Source organism: Falco peregrinus, chromosome 6 (assembly GCF_023634155.1).
Source record: "Falco peregrinus isolate bFalPer1 chromosome 6, bFalPer1.pri, whole genome shotgun sequence".
Classification (NCBI taxonomy): domain Eukaryota; kingdom Metazoa; phylum Chordata; class Aves; order Falconiformes; family Falconidae; genus Falco; species Falco peregrinus.
The window spans coordinates 50,587,306-50,606,207 of NC_073726.1; the positions used below are offsets into that span (position 1 = coordinate 50,587,306).

Here is an 18,902-nt window from a genome sequence, read left to right on the forward strand (position 1 = left end):
TGCAATCTCACTTTCCCTGTACTTGAAACTTGGCTGCATAGAATGATGTCATATGCCTCACTTAACACATGCCTGTTAGATTTTGTGACTGGAATGCATTTTGTGATTTGGGAATGCAGGTAAACTCTGTTGTAGTCTTATGATGCGTGATTTTAATAAGTAGGATACCATGCTACCATCTTTGTTTTTTTAGAAGTTCAGCTTCTCATGGTATTATTTTTGCCAATATGTTTTTGATGAATACTGGTGAGAAAATTGGTAACTTGTCCCCAAACCTAATGAGTGTTTGTCAGTGGATGATTTCACTGCATAGTAATATCTACTTTTAGGGTTATATGTTGTTATTAATGCAACAGACCTGTTAATAGTACTTACTTTACAGCATTATTACACCAAATAAACATTTTTATTCAGAACTGTGCAGGATTAAGAGACTTTAAATCTTCAGTCATCTTATTTATGACTCAATGGATGTGAAGTAAAGGAAAATATTGATAGGCATTGGGCACACTTTTTTATTGCATTTTAAACACTAGTAGGTGGAGCTTTGTGGTATCCCAGGTTTGTTTTCAGCCATTAGCTACCTTAGTCCAAATTTTGGCAACTCTGTTCATTTCAAGTTATCTGAGGAAGCAGGCTCACACCATAAATTCACCTTAGGTACTCGAATGCACTAGAAACAATGCCAAATCGGACAGTCATATCTAGAGGTTACAATTTTTTTCTCCAGGATTATAGTCTTATCTTGGAATTACCTGTTCTTACAAGCAGTTCTGTCAAATTTAGCCTTTTTGCTTTTGCTTACGATGGCATTCCAGAGCAAAAAATGTGTGAGCCTAGTAAAAGGAAGCACTGAGAAGGAAGCTTCAGGGCCTGCAGGTGGAGAAGGGAAAAGCTGTCTTGTGTGTTGGTCAGAGCTGTGGATAGTGGGAGACCCTTCAAGATATTGCTCTGATAGTGGATATCTGGAATGATTAACTCCAGCTTCCAAGAGAGTATTTTAAGTAGTTAAACTCAACTCTTCTGCATGGGTTTGTGACTTGAAGTGTTTGGCTTCTTCTAGTGGTCAACTCAGTATTGTAACATGAAATGGGAGACACTGAAAGCCTAGTATTTTAAATACATGGGACACTAGATGCTTTCTGTAATGGTGATCACGTTGGTTTTATTCCCTGGGGCTCTGCAGTATGTCTCAGTTTGATGTTTCTTGGAAGTGTTCTTAGATTTTTCTGAAGCTCTACTTGCTGGGTCAGTCTTTTTTACCTATTTAGTTCTCACATATTCAAGTTAAAGTACTTTAAATTCAGAAAGCTAATGATCAGTTTAAGCTTTTGATAAAAATATTTTTTTTGCTTAGACATCTATGCAGCACTTTCCGATCTTGTTTCTTAATGTAGCTGTCGCTTCAGTTGGAGTGGATTTGCCTTGTGAGTGAAGGGCCACGGCTTGGAGAAGGCAGGGCAGCACAGGCCAGCGTCGTGCCTTGATGTTATAGGACAATGTGTGCTTGCTTGCCAGGCTCCTTGCAGAGGCTGTGGAGTGAGCTGCTTTATAAGAGAAGGTCATGCTTTTCATGCTGTAATAATTCCCCCTCAACTTACATTTTCCCTTGCTGCTGCCAAAATAGGAGGGAATTGATGTGGGAATCCTTTGCCTGAACGTTGCTAACTTGTACTGCCAAATTGACTTCACACTACTGAAGTCCTAATTTGTTAGCTGTCATTTCAGTAAGAAATAATTTGGGGTCTTAAAGCAAAGAAACTACCACTGGATGAAACTGCTACTAAGAAGTGTCAATCACGGTAGGCAGCAGCAATCCTTTAAGTGCGATAAATGCCACTGTTTACATCTGCTGCAGTCTAGGAGCAGCAGCCAGTTTTTATTTCAGTTAGGCGAGTACACCTCCCAAGAGAATAATAAGCTTCAGGAAGAAGTCAGATTTCTGTTTGAAAACTCAGCAAAACTCATGACCTTTGAATTTACTGTTTATAACACAGGAGTTGTAATGAGGGAGACTTGTCACTGGGCATATTTAAGGTTGAAGGTGATGTATTAAAAACTTATTTGTAGAGTCTTCCATGATTGTGCCCTCTCCCTCTTAGCTCTTCAGTCTACTTGTAATTGTCTCTTCATAAGCCAGGCTCTCTGAGATGCTTGCACTAAAGCAACAGCATGCGGCTGAAACGATTTAACTCCTAGTTGCTCAGTTTGGCACACCTTAACATGTGTGATTGTGACCTGTAAATGCATTCTGTTCTGTATGAACGTATCGGTTTATTAGTGTTCATTTGTTCTCTTGTGAAACAGCTGGTGAGTTTCTGTAGGCTTTCAAGTTGGTATGAGGGTCTGTCTCTTAAAGAAAACTGACCCTCCACAGCAGAAGACCTCAGACTTTTGCAGTTTGATTTCCAGGTCACTTTCTCAGTTACAGTTACTTTCCATTATAATATTATTACAGGCAAATTCCACCCCCTCCACCCCAGAAAAATGTCATGTGATGGCTTGAAAACTGTGGAACATACCCAGTGCTGCGGTTTTCAGTCTAAAGTATGCAAAGGCATATTACGTTTTTTAGTATCTCAAAAGCTGTTTTATGAAACTGATTAAAATGGCATGACTACTGAAATACATGGGGACAGTTCTTATTACTGTAACCTCTTGGTGTACACATCTGTCCAGTCTTCATTGAACTAATTAGATTAAACAAAGGCTTTCCTGAGATAATCACTTTGCAGGCCTTTTCCTATATTACAGCAACTAGCTTTAGTGTGTTTTTGAAAGTCAAATGCTAGTACCAGCTCATGTTTAATATCTGAATGCACAGTGTTCAAGCAGATGTATAAATTAAATTGAGTGCTACAGGATATATAATTGCTGGACCTTTGACTCTTGAGATTTGAGTTTGCTTAAATGTTTTAAGATTTAATTTCCTTAATATTAAAATGTATTTCTTGTAGGTTGGTGAAGCAAGTATTAAATGCAGATTCAATAACAGGAAAGGTTTGGATAGGGGTCTAAGGTATGCTAGGCCCTGTGCATCTGGGTAATAGTAATTATGCTACTCTTAAATCCAGCTGTTCATATTTGGTTGTCAGTGTGTGGCCACTGTGAACTATCACTTCAAGGTAGCCTTAATTTTGATGAATGTGGAGCACAGATTAGCTTTTGTCCAAATAGAGGGAATTATTAGTTACTAAGTGACTCCACCTGTGAAGGACTTCCTGGAGTCCTTTCTGAGGCGTATTTAATGTTCAGGGATGCCTCAATAGTAGCATTTTTGGGGTGGTATGGGGTATTAACATGGGTTTATATTTAAAGTGTTGTTACAAGAACACTTCAAGAAACATGTTACAGCTGTTTCTAGTTTAGTCAACATAGTGTGTTCTGGTGGTGCTAAATAGAGTTGTAATCTGTAGTCTCATCATGCTTTGGTAAACATCTCTTTGGTAAACATGGACTTCAGTTTAGAGCTTGTCTTTTTTGCAGTCCAGCTAGAGAGGATTATGAGATTGTTGAACTTCTAACACTGGTAAAATTATCTAACCTTTGTTTCTTGGGTTGTGGTTTTGAATTATTGTCTTGGGTAACAAAACACACTCAGTGATAAAAAATACTAATTTGATTTAGGTAAGAAATTTGGGGTGCAGTACTCCTCATAGGCAGCTGCAATGATGTGACATGTCAGTGAAGCTGTTAGTCATAGAGCAGCAAGGTCTTTTCAGAGAGATTTGCACAGGTATCTGAATCCTGCCTGTGATAGTATGTGCTACTACTGTAAGGTACTTCTACAGTACAGCATTTCTAGTCACTTGAGTGTGACAGACAGTAGCTTCAAAGTTGCTCATAGTCTCAGTGGTATGTGTAAACAAAGGATTATCCAAAAGTTGATGTGCCTAATGAAAGACAGACTTCTCTTCATCATGTTCTGTGCAGCATCTTTAAGGTGGATACCAACATAACTTTAATGGAATTAAACTTTAAATAAGATGGAACTTCAGCAGTGGTGCATAAGTGAATAATAGACAGTCTAACTGTTTCTTGAATTTAAAATTTGAGGTTAGCATATTGGAGTTGCTTTGAACTATAGTGCTTCAGAGCTTCTGCTACTCCAACAACATCTGAAATGGCTGCTGCAAGAATTAAGAAGTGGAACGCTGGTCAAATCAAAATATTCCACTAGTGGGAGATAAATATTATTAGAGGATCTATGTAGCTTAAAGATATGCTTTCTTTTGATATTTGGATTTCACTGTTTATAGTTGCATTATGCATTACCACTTTGTTACAAAAGTGGACTGTTGGAACATGCTGTAACAGGAAGCAATTGAATGTTGCAAGTTTTGACATAAAAACTGCATTAGGATGTTTCTTAAAGGCATTTCTAGCGAGATTTTTCTGTAGGAATCAACAGAGAAACTATGTTAAGGTAAGTTGGTTCTGTACCGGTGTGTAAAGAGGCTTTTGTACTGTCCATTGAAATGCCTGGTAAAAATGGGTTACCAGAGCAGATTTTCTGGTCTGATTTGGTGTAAGATTGCAAATGTTTAACAAAGTTTTTATGATTTTGAGGGAAACTGCTCTTGCTTGGTATTTAAAATTGGAGGAGTATTCACACTGTTTCTCTCTATTTGCCACAGCTATTTCCTAACATGGATGTGCCATATAGTCTGTAACTCTACTAGAGCTGATCAGCAGAACCACACGGCTTTTGTAGTGTTAATGTAAGCTTATTGAATTTGTCTATGAATGCTAAGTGTCTTTTGGTAAGTTAGGACACCACTGAGGTACTTCAGAACATCAGATAACCCCTTTCTTTCAGTATAAACTGTTAGTAGTAGCTAATCAATGGACTATTATGGCTTAACAAAAATGCATCTAGGTGCACAGAGGTGATAGAACCAGAGTGCAAAGCACAGTGTGAGCTATGATTAAGCACTGTTACTGCTCTTAAGGTCTTGCCCTGGCCCAGAATTCGCTCCTAAAGCTTTTCGATGCTAAGTGAGCAGTGACTAGAGCTGCAGCTTTTCCTAACTTCATGTCTGCACTTGGATTTGGGTGTATTTGGGCCTCAAGTGCAGGGCTCCTGCTAGATTGAACAGAGCTTTTCTTAATTAAAGTTGAATCAAGTTTGACATCATTAGTTGTGGGGTATTCTGCTTGGTCTATTTTTGCCTAATTAGCAGCTGCAGAACCTTCTGCATAGCTATACAAACTCATTTGCCTGATCTGTTTCTTGTTATACTGTCATAGCTTATGATCGGATGCCAATTGATAAATCTTCCTAGACTAGTAGTTGGCCAACAGCCTCCAGCTTTTGGGCATAGATGAGATAAAGAAGTGGTGTGGTGTGGCTTTAAAGAGCACTCTTTCATATATGATTTGCATGAATTTCTTCACTTACAGGATACTCTAGCAGAACATGTTAACAGTCAGCTGAAGAATGTGCGTTAATCAAAACTGCATCATAGTATGCAGGTTAACACCATCATCGTGGACTTTTCAACTGTTGTAATTTTTTTTTTGCAAGTAACAGAAGACAATTGAGATATAAAAATGAATTTTTAAATTAGGTACCTTGTTGATGTTAGTTATAGGATGTTGAAGTTTTATGCATATGAATATTGTTTGCTTTGTGCTTTTTGCTGCTCTCCAGGAAACAGCCACAGACAGTGCTTTTCTCAGAATCTCCTAGTGATAGGAAGAGAAGAGCGGTTGTAGTTCTGCTGGAAATGGGACTGTCGCTTGTGGCTGGGTGACAGCACTTTAGAGTTTTTCAGCATCAGTGGTTGCCTTCAGTGTAAATGCAGTACTGTGGCACAGCGCTTGAAATGTTTGATTGACTAGAGCTGAAGCTGATTGTTTCCAGAGCAGAGAACTGAGACTTTCCTCTCCTTACCTTAAATGTCTGGCAATTAGGTGCTTATACCTGGATCTTAACATAGATGGGGTGGTTCAGCTGAACAGTCCTCTAACCTGGAGGGCAACAGACAGAAATCTTTTCTTTGCTATTTGACTCTTTGCCTTTGTAAAGCAATGCAGTCAGCGGTAACTTTTTGCTTCTGCTAGGCATATGACACCTGAGGGTCGTCTTGACCTGGAATTGTCCGAGTTACCGTTTGTCTGAGCCTGGCAGACATTATGTTTCATGAGGAGTATATTGTTAGTTGTGCTTGCTGTGCCTCCTTTATGTCAATAAAGCTGACTTACATGATCAGACATCAGGTCTTTATGTAGGCATGAGGTGTCTGTGTGTGTTCACTATAGTGTTGTGGGGATACATGTGTGCATGCAAAATGTCAGCTGTGTGGGAATTAAATATAGAACACCTGTGCAGGTTAAGAATCTGGTTAGTAAATGTTATTAAGCTACAGTGCTCTGATAGTCAGATGGAAGAGCTACTCTTAGGCTGCCTATCCGTTCTGTAGGAAGGTGGTATTGTGCAGTTTTCCCCTCTGTTCAAAATTAAATGCAGGTACTGTGGGAGGCTTGATTTGTGATGACATGGGCTGGAAGGGGGCTAAAACTGTTTGCACATGAAACTGCATTAAGGTCTGCCTGAAGATACACACCTACTTACACTACAGAAGTGCTTCATGCATGGGCTAACTTTGTGTTGAACCTGTTTTTCTTGAGATTTCCACAAATGAGTTCATGGGAACACACAAAAGCTTGCTGATCCCAAACTTTGAGGTGAAAAGTTGGGATTTTTAGCTTGAGCACGTTCTTACCCCATGTGACGTCAGTGGTGGATGATCCAAACTCCAGTTCCCTGGAAATAGATTTATTTCCTGGTATTTTAAAAGGTTTCCTCTTGATGATGAACTGTATGGATATACCAAGCAAAACGCAAGACTTAAAGGCAATAGCTGTTCTAAGTAGTTAATGATTTAAGAAAGTATAATAATGCCTGGTTATTTTGGTATGCAAAACATCCATTTTGTGCCTCGTCATTCTTTCCGGCTGAAATATTTTAGGAAATGTGAAGAAATTGTCCTTAAGCAGAAATTGGTTCTATAACCTCAATACAAAGGGTAGGGTTGTCTTACAATGTACTGCGATATAGCTGTTATGTAACTGAATGTGTATTTATTCTTTCCCTAGACTGTACATGCCATTTGGCTTGGGGAACAGAACACGCCATGGGACAAGCTCAAAGATATCTCTTCAGACGGGGTCTTTTACTTGGGTGATGTGTCTGCTCTCCTGACTGTCTCCATACCCAAAGGATTTATTTTCGTTTTGGAAATATTTTAAGTTGAAATCTTTTTCCTTACTGGAAACTGTCTACACGAAAGACTGCACGCATCATGGGTGATATGGCAAACAACTCGGTTGCATATAGTGGCGTAAAAAATGCTGTAAAAGAAGCTAATCATGGAGATTTTGGAGTTACTCTTGCAGAGCTCCGTTCTCTTATGGAACTTCGAGCTACAGATGCACTGCATAAAATACAGGAATGCTATGGAGATGTACATGGCATCTGTGCAAAATTGAAAACTTCACCAAATGAAGGTAAGTGAATTTTAACACTATTATTGAGGAAACATCATTTAGGAAAAACCTTGGTCAAGCCAACAACATTTTTTCTTAATGTAACAAAGTGTATAAAAGTATTTCGGTTACCTTAGTATTGCTTCTTACTCTTATAAGGCAGAGGTACTCAATGGCTATAAATAAGCAAGTGGGGTTTTTTCAGTTGGTCTAACTGCATGTGAGATGTTGGACTGGTGGTGAAGTTGCACTTTGGAATGAATTTCATTGATGTAGGCATCCACATATGAAATAGCAATGCAACTTAGCTGATGTTTAACTTTGAAAGCGTTAAGTTTAGTGAATAGCTCATATGACCTATAGTTCACAATTCAAATCATGCTGTTGTAGAACACAAGGTTTTAATAGTCTAATGCAGGGCTTATTAATGCTTCTGTGTTGCTACTTAGTTCTTGTATTCCCCTATACAACTATTTTTAAAACTGGTAAAATCTGTTTTCTATTTGTACTACATTGAATTCTTAGTGGCAGGATCTAGTTTCTAAATCTGTAATATTACTTTAGATTTCATTTGATCTAAACAAAGTAACTATTAATACAGCTTTAGGTCCTAAGAGGTACTGTCACTATTAGTAGAAAGTTTGCAAAGTGATCATACAATATTATTCTCTAGAAATAAGCATCTTTAAAGGACATTTTGCCATGTTGGACTTGATGACGTTCTGTGAAATGTGGTACCTGATGTTTTTGCTCACTAGAGTTATTACTCCCAAGATAGACTGTACAGATGTGAAGAAAGTAAATGTATCAAGTCTCCTTCCTGAGAGCTTTCCAGAAGTTTTTCTTAAGATCTCACCCTTTTTTACTACTCTTCCAATGGAAATGAAAGCTATACACTTCAATTTCTACAAGAAAGATGGAAGTCATATCGCTTAAGATGTCTAAACTGTAGTGTCCTGTACAAATGTTTTTATGTATTTTTATCTAATATTAACTCAAACTTATGTGAAGTCCTGCTGTTGGTGGTGCTTGAGAAGGACCAAAATCAAGACTTTGGCAAATGGTGGTGTCTCGGCATTTAAACAATTACGTGGCTTTTAACCAATGTGGTATGTTGGTGTCAGTGAAGTACCTGCTGTCTTAATCCTGGAGAGCTGTTGCTTTCTGTTCTTCAGAAATGCTATGGAAGGTTTTGTCTCCTTGGATCAAGAACAGCCTACTAATGCTATAAGGTATCTTTGGGTACATCTGCATTTAGCATGTTTTGGCTTGATCTGCTTTTGAAGCCAGACTCCTGAAATTATTTCAGTACATGAACTGGGTTGTTCTTACCAAACTGAAAGTAGCCAGCTCTTGTGCCTGACCTGCCAGTGAAAGGGAGTAGACCAGTTTCAGGCTGAAGAAGGAATCTGTAAAACACGAGGAGTGCAAACTTCTGTTCCTTGGCATCAACGGAGTTGTAAAGTTTAGTGCATGTGTGTGAAGCACTGGTGTTATATTGCTTGTACGCAGCTCTTAGGAACAGCAGCCTCGTTACCCTGTTGACCTGTTGCACAGTACTGAAAGGCAGTTTCCTTTCTCAGTGAAAAGGGCTGCAGTTTTCTACAATCAGGAACTGAACTGAGAGTTGAATACTGTTTTACAGTAGTCTGCAAGGTTTAAGGCCCATTATTACTGCAAGCTAGGTAGGCATACAATTGTAGATGGACATGATGCACTAAGCACCAAATACCTGGGATACTGCAGAGTTTTCTTCATGCTCCTTAATGTAACAAGCAGGTTAACACATGGCAATGGTGAGTGTCAGCATACTTAAATGAGAAAGGGTTAGATGCCCTTTCCTGCAGATTGATCCTGCTGTACTTGTGATCAAGGCCTTTCCCCATTCAAAAGCATTTGACATTTAGGTGTACTGCAATCAGTTAAATACAATCACTAACTTGATAAAAGGGCACCATCTCTTTTTTTTCCTAAGTGTGAGAGCAGCTCATCAACATGGCAAGGCCTCAACAGTCAATCATGATAATTAGCTCAGAAAAGGTTAAGTAAGATGAGTTAGAGCAGTGTCCTCTACAAAGGTGTCATTTTGGCTCTGAATCACTGCATGAAGCTTTAGAGAACCATCCTGTCTGTCAGGTAAGATGCTATAAATTTCTTGGAGGTAGTACTGGGGAGCTCTTACAAAAGTAGAACTAGGTCTCTTCTCTTTTGTCAAATTAAAGTTGTAAGTATAGAAATGCAGACATTTCTAATGGAGAAAACCTAGGCAAGATCTAAGAAGAAAACTGCTATGTGTTACACTAGTTCTAGCTCTCTAAGATATCATGTGTATACCTGCAAGGCTCTGTGACACTTCTTCCTATTCAGAAGTTTTCTTTATAATGTGAAATGCTGACTTGCGTAATTTCTAGTGGCTTCACAGCAAAAGCACAGGTAGTTCCAAAATGCTATACAGTGGATGAGTTCAATTTGTACAGTTTCTTGCTTTGCAGTTGTTGACAGTGTAAGGCAATGTCTGTTTTCAGGTGAAATGTGGGCCAGACCTACCTGATTTGAAATGAGAAATGGGAGCTGTCCTTTACCAGTATTGCAAAAAAAAGACAGTGAGCAGACTTTACGGCTTAGTATTTAATGTTTATTATGTCCTTTACATGTGTACCAATGTATATAAATGTGAATAAATGAATGTTTGACATATCCATAGTAGCAAAAGTTCTTCTTATATTCTGGAGAGACGGACCACTATCAATATTTCCACGGGTCTACATAATTTTGATTGTCTAGTAACTTCTAGATTCTAATACAATCAGTATATGAAGTTTTAACTAGCCCCTTGCATAATACTTTTCAAGCTTAACCCCAGATAACATAATTTACCCTAGTTAAGAAATATAACAAAAAATATAATGGCAGTAGTTTCAACCTCAGGATGGTAGATAGTGAACTATGACATTGCCAGCCATGTGGTAAGTGTAGCAAGTTTGGTAATGGTGCTTGGTGTATTATGGCAAATACTAAAAATATAAAGCTTTGTGTCTTTGCTAGGTGTATTTACTAATCTTCACTAAGTGGTTCTGATAGTAGCTTAACTTTATGTAGCCTTTTCGGAAAATGCTTTTCATTCTTCAAAGACCATTGCTGTATACTTCTGATACTCTGCATCCTGGTGCTCTGTGAAGGGAGGAGGAGAGTGGTGCTGCTGCCACTATGTAAATAATCTTCCAAACTCTGCTATGCTAAAAGGAAGACAGAAATGGTATCTGTTGCAAAACAGCAGTATGGCTGAGCCTTTTAGAATGGCCAAGCTGTCCTGAGTTTCTCTAATTTCTCGCATATAGCTTGATTATGAAAATGGCCTTGCAGTGCTCTGAGTTGAGAGTTAAATTAAGCACCTGAAAGCTTGAACTTTGAGAAGCGTAGTGTTAGGGCTAACCCGTAAAATTGCTCCTTTGTGTTAAACCTCTAAAGCCATGCATTGAAGGTGAATCTAAAAGTGCTGGAATAAATCATGTACACTAAGAGTACATTTAATTCATTTCACTTTTGTAAAGATCTGCACATGCATTTTGCTTTTCAGTTAAGTGATTACATAGAAGTGTTAAAACTGAGGTCTGCAGTTCATTAGTCTTTGCAAAGTGTCTTGCAATAGCATGATGGTGCTAGGAAATGTCTATTAGGTATGTTAAATACCCCAGTTACGAAATCCAGTTGCGGTAGTTGCCTGTTCTTATTGATTACCTAGCATGTTTGCAGTACCTTTATCACTAAACAGTTGGGTGAACTACTAAAAAAAATGCTATGAAACAAATTGTTGTCTTTAAGCAGGTGCTAATCATAACCTTGGGGGCAACATAGTTGACATGTCCAGACCTTTGGTCTGAACATCACTGGATCTTTGCCATTTTGCTTTGAAAAATGAGCTTGTGGCTTAAATTCTGAATGGTGGGTTAGGTAGCTGGAAACTATTGAAGGAGTTAACAGGAGGTGTAGTTATGGAAGACCTTGAGTGCATGACCTTGCACTGAATATACTTGGTATTCCTTTATTTTTAAAGGCTTGGCTAGCTCTTGAAGCATGAAGTGCCTTTTAGCTCTGGCCTGCTGTAGTGTCCCTTAAGGATAGTACCACAGCTGAGACACAGAAGAGGACTCAAAAGAAATACGACCTATAAAAAAGAAGATAGGTACAAAACTGAGGGTGACAGACCCTGCACAGTGCTAAATATGGACTCCCTGTGAGATGAGATGGAAAGTGAAGCTTTAGAAAAGCAAACAGTGGCTGTCCAGGCAGAAGCAACATTATTAAGTGGCTGCTTCTTTCCACATGATGCCTGGAGAGCTTCACTAGTCTTTTGTAGTATTTTATATAATAATTCAATAATATACAAATATAATATTTAATACAGTAATCATAATAAATATTATATAGGTGTTACATTAATTGTAGGATCCTAGGGCATTATCACTGAATACAGAATCCCTACAGGGGAAACCAGAGCTGGCTTCACAGGCTGTGATCTTGCTGAAGCTGCATGGTGCTACTCAGTTCCAATAGTAGTAACTCTACTAATGGTCTTGTCTTGCAAACTTGTTGACTTTGTATGAAGGTATGTCTGTTACTGTTCCTCTGCTGCTGTGTCATATAAGTGCGAGCAGGCAGACTATCAGCTTACTTTATATTGGCAAAGTGTGAATTGTAAAATATAGCTGGTTTTCTGTTGCAACTCTTAATTTTAAAGGATAATACTTAAGTAGTTATATCTGAGATACAGCTTTTCAGTATTGTTACTGAAATACGGAGTGAGGCTTGACTCTGTGAATGGGAAACCTCAATCGCTTATAATGTGAGGGTGAAATGCATATAAGTGTCACTAACTTTGTCTTATTATTAAATAGGTTTAAGTGGAAATCCAGCAGATATAGAAAGGAGAGAAGCAGTTTTTGGGAAGAACTTTATACCTCCTAAAAAGCCAAAAACATTTCTTCAGTTAGTATGGGAAGCACTACAGGATGTTACACTAATCATATTAGAAATTGCAGCCGTAGTATCCTTGGGCCTTTCTTTTTACCAGCCTCCAGGAGGAAATGAATCATGTAAGTAAAGTTTTTTTAAAAAGTAGGTATCTACCTATATTATCCTACTGACTTTCCTGGTCCGACATGCCTTTACTGTGAATCTGATGGGAAACAGTAAGTCGGTGGAAAAGCAGCTAATTGACAGAAAATTCCCAAAACTCTAGTTTGCCTTAAAAGGGCAACATGAGATTTCCCTGGTCACGATGCGGTATCATTCTGACCAAAATAATGCCAAATGTAAAGTGCAAGCAGCAGGAGCAAGGACTTGTCTTAGATCCAGTCATGTTTCTGCGCAAGTGGTTTTTTTAGCTTTGCCTCAAATATTTAAGCAATTTATAATTTGCAGTCATGTGCTTTCTTTGGGGAGTCAGCAAGTCTTAAATTTCTCTTGATTTGCAATATGACACTGGTAACTTTCTAATTTAAGAAATGAAGCTATGTTTATACTTCTAAACAGAAAATGAAGGGATCTGGTCTTCATTGAACTGAATTTTGCAAGGATATCTGGCTTGTTAAGATAAAAGTAAAGTGGGAAACATTGAGAAAGTAGAAGGTGGTGAACTAATTTGTCTAGTTTGGCATTCTTATTATTATTCATTTAACAAGATAATTAAGACAGGTAACTTCTTATATCACCTTTTCTTACGTTCTGATAAGCAGGGATGTAAATTCTAGGTGGTTTAACTTCATTGAGCTGTTCTAGCTTCCAGGTTCTTTAGCTGCTTTGTGTGCTATCCTTACTGAAAAAAAAGATAAAATTGTAAAGGCTAGCACAGAAAATGTAGCAACTATGTTTCTTCTGTTTGGCAAAACTTTTTTGTTGAAATAACGATTTGCCTGATCTTTCTTAAATCTAAAACCTGTTTTTACAGTATGTGGATCAGTAAATGTTGGTGAAGAAGAGGACGAATCTGAAGCAGGTTGGATTGAAGGAGCAGCAATCCTCCTATCTGTAGTTTGTGTGGTATTAGTAACAGCTTTCAATGACTGGAGTAAAGAGAAACAGTTTCGGGGCTTGCAGAGCCGTATTGAACAAGAACAGAAATTCACAGTCATCAGAGGTGGCCAAGTCATCCAAATACCAGTAGCTGACATAATTGTTGGAGATATTGCACAAGTGAAATATGGTAAACATTTTTAAAGTTGAAATTTCTTTTATTTTAAAAAAGGAACTACAGTCCACATACCCAGTGATCTCTTGTAGGTGATCTTTTACCAGCTGATGGTGTACTCATTCAAGGAAACGACCTCAAAATTGATGAAAGTTCACTGACTGGAGAATCTGATCATGTTAAGAAATCTCTGGACAGAGATCCTATGCTGCTGTCAGGTGTGTAACATCGGACAATTCTTGAAGAAAGTGGTTTGTTTCTGGGGGTAAACTGGTTTTTTAAAATTTTGAGGTTAAAATCTGGCAAACTGGACCTTTACCTAGGGCAGCTTCTTAAAGTAACCAAAACCAGTGCAGCTAGTACAAAACTTTGTCAAAGCAGGCAGACTCTTAAAACTGATAAACATTTTGTGTAGCTGCTTATGGTCTTATCTTCCAGGTAGTTTTGGCAATTAAAATTCTAGGGGAACACGGTGGTATATACACATATCCTAAGGTTTCATCAGTGTGAAGTTTGAAAATTCATTTCCTTTGTGCTCCGCCATATAACTGGTCAAGTCTCAGTGGAAAACCTGATTCAATCTTTCAGGTACACATGTGATGGAAGGCTCTGGAAGAATGGTTGTTACTGCTGTAGGTGTGAACTCTCAGACTGGAATCATCTTTACCTTACTTGGGGCTGGAGGAGATGAAGAAGAGAAGGAGAAGGAAAAAGAGAAGAAGGACAAAAAAAGTAGGCATAATAGTCTTAAGTCCCTGGGGAGGGAGGTGTGGACTCCTGAATGTTACTAATAAAACCATGTTCTTGTTGTCTGGAGCCAGAAATCTTTTTTTCTATTATTTTTTTGAAAACCCAACTCATGCTTTCAGTAAGTATCACAAGGGCAAAACCGAAATCAGGTCCTGTCGTGGTTTAACCCTGGCTGGTAATTAAGTACCACGCAGCCACTTGCTCACTCCCCCCTCACTCAGAGGAATGGGGAGGAGGGTTGGAAAGGAATGTAAAACTCAAGGGTTGAGATGAGAACAATGTAATAATTGAAGCAGAATAATAATGAAAGAACAATAGTAATAATGATGACAATAACAATTATAATGAAAATGGGGAGGGAAAGAATAAAATCCAGAGGTAGAGGAAGAAACGTGTGGTGCACAATGCAGCTGCTCGTCACCCCGCTGACCGATGCCCAGCCAGTCCCCCAGGCAACAGTCTGCCTGCCCTGGCCAACCCCCAGGTGTATATACCAACCATGGTGTCCCATGGTGTGGAATATCTCAGGCTAGTTTGGGTCAGCTGACCTGGCTGTGTCCCCCTTCCCATTCCTTGTGCCCCGTAAGCCTTTGCACTAACAAGGCTTGAGAAACTAAGAAGTCTCGCGTCAAAGCCAAAACACAGCACCATACTACCTCCCAGGAAGAGAATTAACTCCGTCCCAGCTGAAACTGGGACAGGTCCAATCATGCAAGACTACACCACAACTAATTCTCCTTGCATAGATTTTTAATTAAACTTCAGATCTCATTGATCAATTAGAGGTTTGGAAGTTTACAACTTCTAACCAGCCATACTATGTATAAATTTTTGAACTGTCCCCTTGTGTAATTACAAAGTATGCTCATGTCTAACAGCAAATATTTCTTTTATGGCAAACAGGTTATTACCAATAACTCAACTTAGTAAGTATCTAGTTCTGCTTTTGACAGGTAGAAAATGTCCCGTGGCAAGGAGTTCTGTGACACTTGGAGGGAAAAAGCTTGCGTCATTGATATTGCTGAGTTTGTGGGTATCTTAAGCATATGTAAGACTGATTTTTATAAAGGTGAGCAGACAGCTGCTCCTGCTATTCCTTTTCTTGCAGAGCTGAACCTTTGAGTGTTCAGAGACAGACATAAGGCAAATCCCTTCTAGCGCTTTCCTGTAAACTGTTTGTGGAGGGATGAGGGGCTTGTAACCTAGAGCATTTTGGAGCTCTTCTGTGATGTGTGAAATGGGCGGTCTTCCTTATTCTGAAAGACTTGCTCAGCAGCTGGAACTATAAGGTCACTTATCTAAGCCACAGCCTTTATCCTGAGAATCAGGGCTTGGAAATGTTAACCAGTAATGTTTTGATCCTAGCTCTTCACAAGGCATGTTCAGGACTGAGCTTCATTCACCACAGCAGTAATTTTTCTAGAAATGGTTGTGAGGCCCACTGGATGGGACTAAGCCTGAAGATTCTTGGCAGAAGACTATACTTTTTCATCAGAGGAATATGAAACAGTAATGGAAAGTTCATACAGAAATGTGCTTGGGAATTTCAGTGGCCTTCAAACTAAAGAGATGATTGTTGGAATGTGTGCTCTTTGCAGGAATTAGGATCAAACTGTGCTTTTTGTCTTGCCCTGATCCACAAATACTTTGCAATTCTCACTGTTCTTGATACTTAGAGTAGTAAATTTCTTTAGAAGTAAGTTACAAGAATTGTTACAAAACGACTTTAAAGTTCAAAATCAGTTTCAAGCTCAAGTGTGGTACTGAAGAGTAAAAGTTGACCTACAGCACTTCCAGGGATTGGTGTGGAACAGTTTCCATCCTTTGCTCTTTCCCTTGCAGAGGAAAGAGAAGGAGAGAAGTAACAGTACCAGCTGCTGCAGGAGATGTGGAGAAGACTATAGCTTTTATTAATACTGAGCCAGTGTTTATTATTCTATAAGCAGAAGTTGTTTTGACAAGTAGTGTTTTGTTTATGTCCTAGGGCCTGAGCACTTGTGGGGTCTTTTGTCTCCCAAGATGGGCGACTTCCTCTTTCTCTTAAGTTAGGTGCCTGATAAGATTCTCCTTGGTAAAACTCAGGTTAAACTAATTTAGCTTCTCTGTGGATGTTAAGGAGATTAAAGTGGCTATTTTTAGTCAGCTGTATATGGCTTGGTTCAGAGTGAAAGCAAATGTATATACAAGGAGTTAGAAGTAACTCAAGTGTAGAACTTTCGTCTTGTAATGAGAGAAGAACTAGGAAAGAAAAAATACTGAATTAGGAGACAATTATGAGTTCTGAAGAGGTCTGAAGTGACATCTTCTGGAGAAGGTGAACATGCTTTCTTCCCTCTTCCTCCCCCACCCCAGCTGTTCTGAGGATGCTTGGAGGAAAATCCTATGTACAGAAGATACATATAGACTATGTCTACAGTAATAATGTAGTGGAAGTATAAATGTCAGAGAGGCTGCCTGATAATTTGATTTTTCTTCTGCCTGAGTACTCTTATACATTTCAGTCTACGTAACCTAAGTCCAAAAACTTAATACTGGTACTGAATAAATAAATAGTGATACTGAGAGACTTTGCGTTTCGTTCTTAAGTTCCTCAATTTTGCTTTTATTTCAGGTTATTGCAAATAGTAACTATAACCCTTGCTTTCATTACTTAGGAGAAAAGTTTTTCACTTGGCAAAGTAGTATCTAAACCTTTCTACCTGAAAATAAAAACAAAAAAAGATAGTGTGGCATGCCCCCCCCCCCCCCCCCCCCCCCCCCCGCCCCCAAAAGGTACACATGATGTGTTTGGCCTTCTAGTTACCTTTAATGTTTCACTCATTAATTTATTTTGTTATTTCACTGTTTTTTATGATCTCTTGTTGAACTCCATTTCTGAACAGAGATAGGAGTGATATTTTATTATGAACTTGAACTATCCTCCTAGTGATGTAATATTGGTATGTTGCCAACAGATTATGTTCATGCTTGCATAAATAGGGTTAGCATAGATCCAGTAATCCAGCACTGTACCTCCATTAAGCTTTGGTGCGGATTTATAAATATTTTATACTACAATAGTTTCTGCAGTGTTGTATGAAAGCATGCATTCTGGAAGTGAGATCCTACAGTTCATTTACAGTAGTAGTCAGATAATAGCTGCAAAGTGTTGGAAGAACAGAGAGCAAGACTGAGGCCACCAGAATCACTTCACGTCACAAATTTCTTTCCTAGAAAAATGTTTAGGCAAGCCTTTTAAAGGCTTTCCTCACAAGTATTAAATAGCTGTATCAGTAATTTGTGCAAACTTAACTATGGCAGGATAACACTGTAGCAGTTTTGTATGGGAAAAATAAAGTACAAAAACCCTAATACGAGCTGCTTCTGTGAGTTGACCTATACTTTTGAAGCCTCAGTTACATGAACCCTTGTCTCCAGTTTGTTCTATACTTTCTAAAAATTCAGTTACTCGCTTAAGCATATGGTAATGTGTGCATTTTTTATATGAACATAAGCACTGCACTGAAATTAACTCTGCACAGCCAGTTTAAAACACAACTTGTTCCTCTCTCCAGGTAAAAAGCAAGATGGAGCTGTTGAAAACCGTAACAAAGGTAAACGCATGTTCTCTGATCCTTTCTCACACAAGTACCTATTTTCTGAGAGTGTATGTAATGGGTACGTACTTTCCTTTGAAAGTACATATTGAATACTTGGATCCAAAGTGCTTATGCTAAAGATGGCGTAAGTGACTCTGCCCAAAACAAATGCTTAAATGAACTCTGTAGTCTCAACATAGCTAGATACTACAAAATTAAACTTCACCAATGATTTTTTTCAGCTATCCTGTAGAGGTGAGTTAACCTTGGCTGGCTGGCTTCCAGATGCCCAGCTAGCTGCTCTCTCACTCCCCTTCCTCAGGGGTGTGGGGCTGAAAATAGAATTAAAAGCTTGTGATTTGAGAAAAGGATGGGGAGGTATTGCTAATTATCCCCATGGGCAAACCAGACTCAATTTGGGGAAAATTAATTTATTGCCAATTAGAGTAGGAAGGTGAAACAAAAACAACTAAAACCACCTTCCTCCCAGTCCCCCTTCCTTCCAGGCTCAGCTTCACTCCTGACTCCTCTGCTTCCTCCCTCTGAGGAGCTCAGGAAGATAGAGAATAGGGCTCTTTGGTCAGTTCATAATGTTTGTCTCTGCTCCTTTGTCCTCATACTCTTCCCTTGCTCCACCACAGTGTCCCTCCCACAGTATACAGTCCTTCATGAACTTCTCCAATGTGGGCTCTTCCCACAGGGTACGGTCCTTCAGGAACAGACTGCAGAAGCATGGGTCTCCCCGGGCCACAGCTTCTGCCAGGATCATGCTCTGGCATGGGCCCTTCACATGCTGCAGCTTCTTTCAGAGCACAGCTGCCTGCTGTGACAATGGGGTCCTCCACAGGCTGCAGGTGGATATCTACTCCACTGGGGTCCTCTGGGCTGCAAGGGGA

The 18,902-nt window shown here is 39.1% G+C and overlaps 1 protein-coding gene across 7 annotated transcripts in view; it reads left to right on the forward strand.

Annotated features, from left to right (window-relative positions):
* ATP2B1 (ATPase plasma membrane Ca2+ transporting 1) overlaps positions 1-18,902 on the forward strand; it is a 66,024-nt gene that overhangs the window by 20,119 nt on the left and 27,003 nt on the right. For 6 of the 7 annotated variants that reach the window (XM_055807514.1, XM_055807513.1, XM_055807515.1 and 3 more), the window contains exons 2-7: positions 7,102-7,512; positions 12,387-12,584; positions 13,439-13,693; positions 13,771-13,896; positions 14,267-14,410; positions 17,983-18,021. In XM_055807514.1, coding sequence (XP_055663489.1) covers positions 7,308-7,512; positions 12,387-12,584; positions 13,439-13,693; positions 13,771-13,896; positions 14,267-14,410; positions 17,983-18,021 — 967 coding nt within the window. In that variant the 5' untranslated portion in view covers positions 7,102-7,307. Of the gene's footprint in view, positions 1-4,409; positions 4,427-7,101; positions 7,513-12,386; positions 12,585-13,438; positions 13,694-13,770; positions 13,897-14,266; positions 14,411-17,982; positions 18,022-18,902 lie in introns of those variants that run through there. The other variant, XM_055807516.1, reaches the window with a different exon arrangement.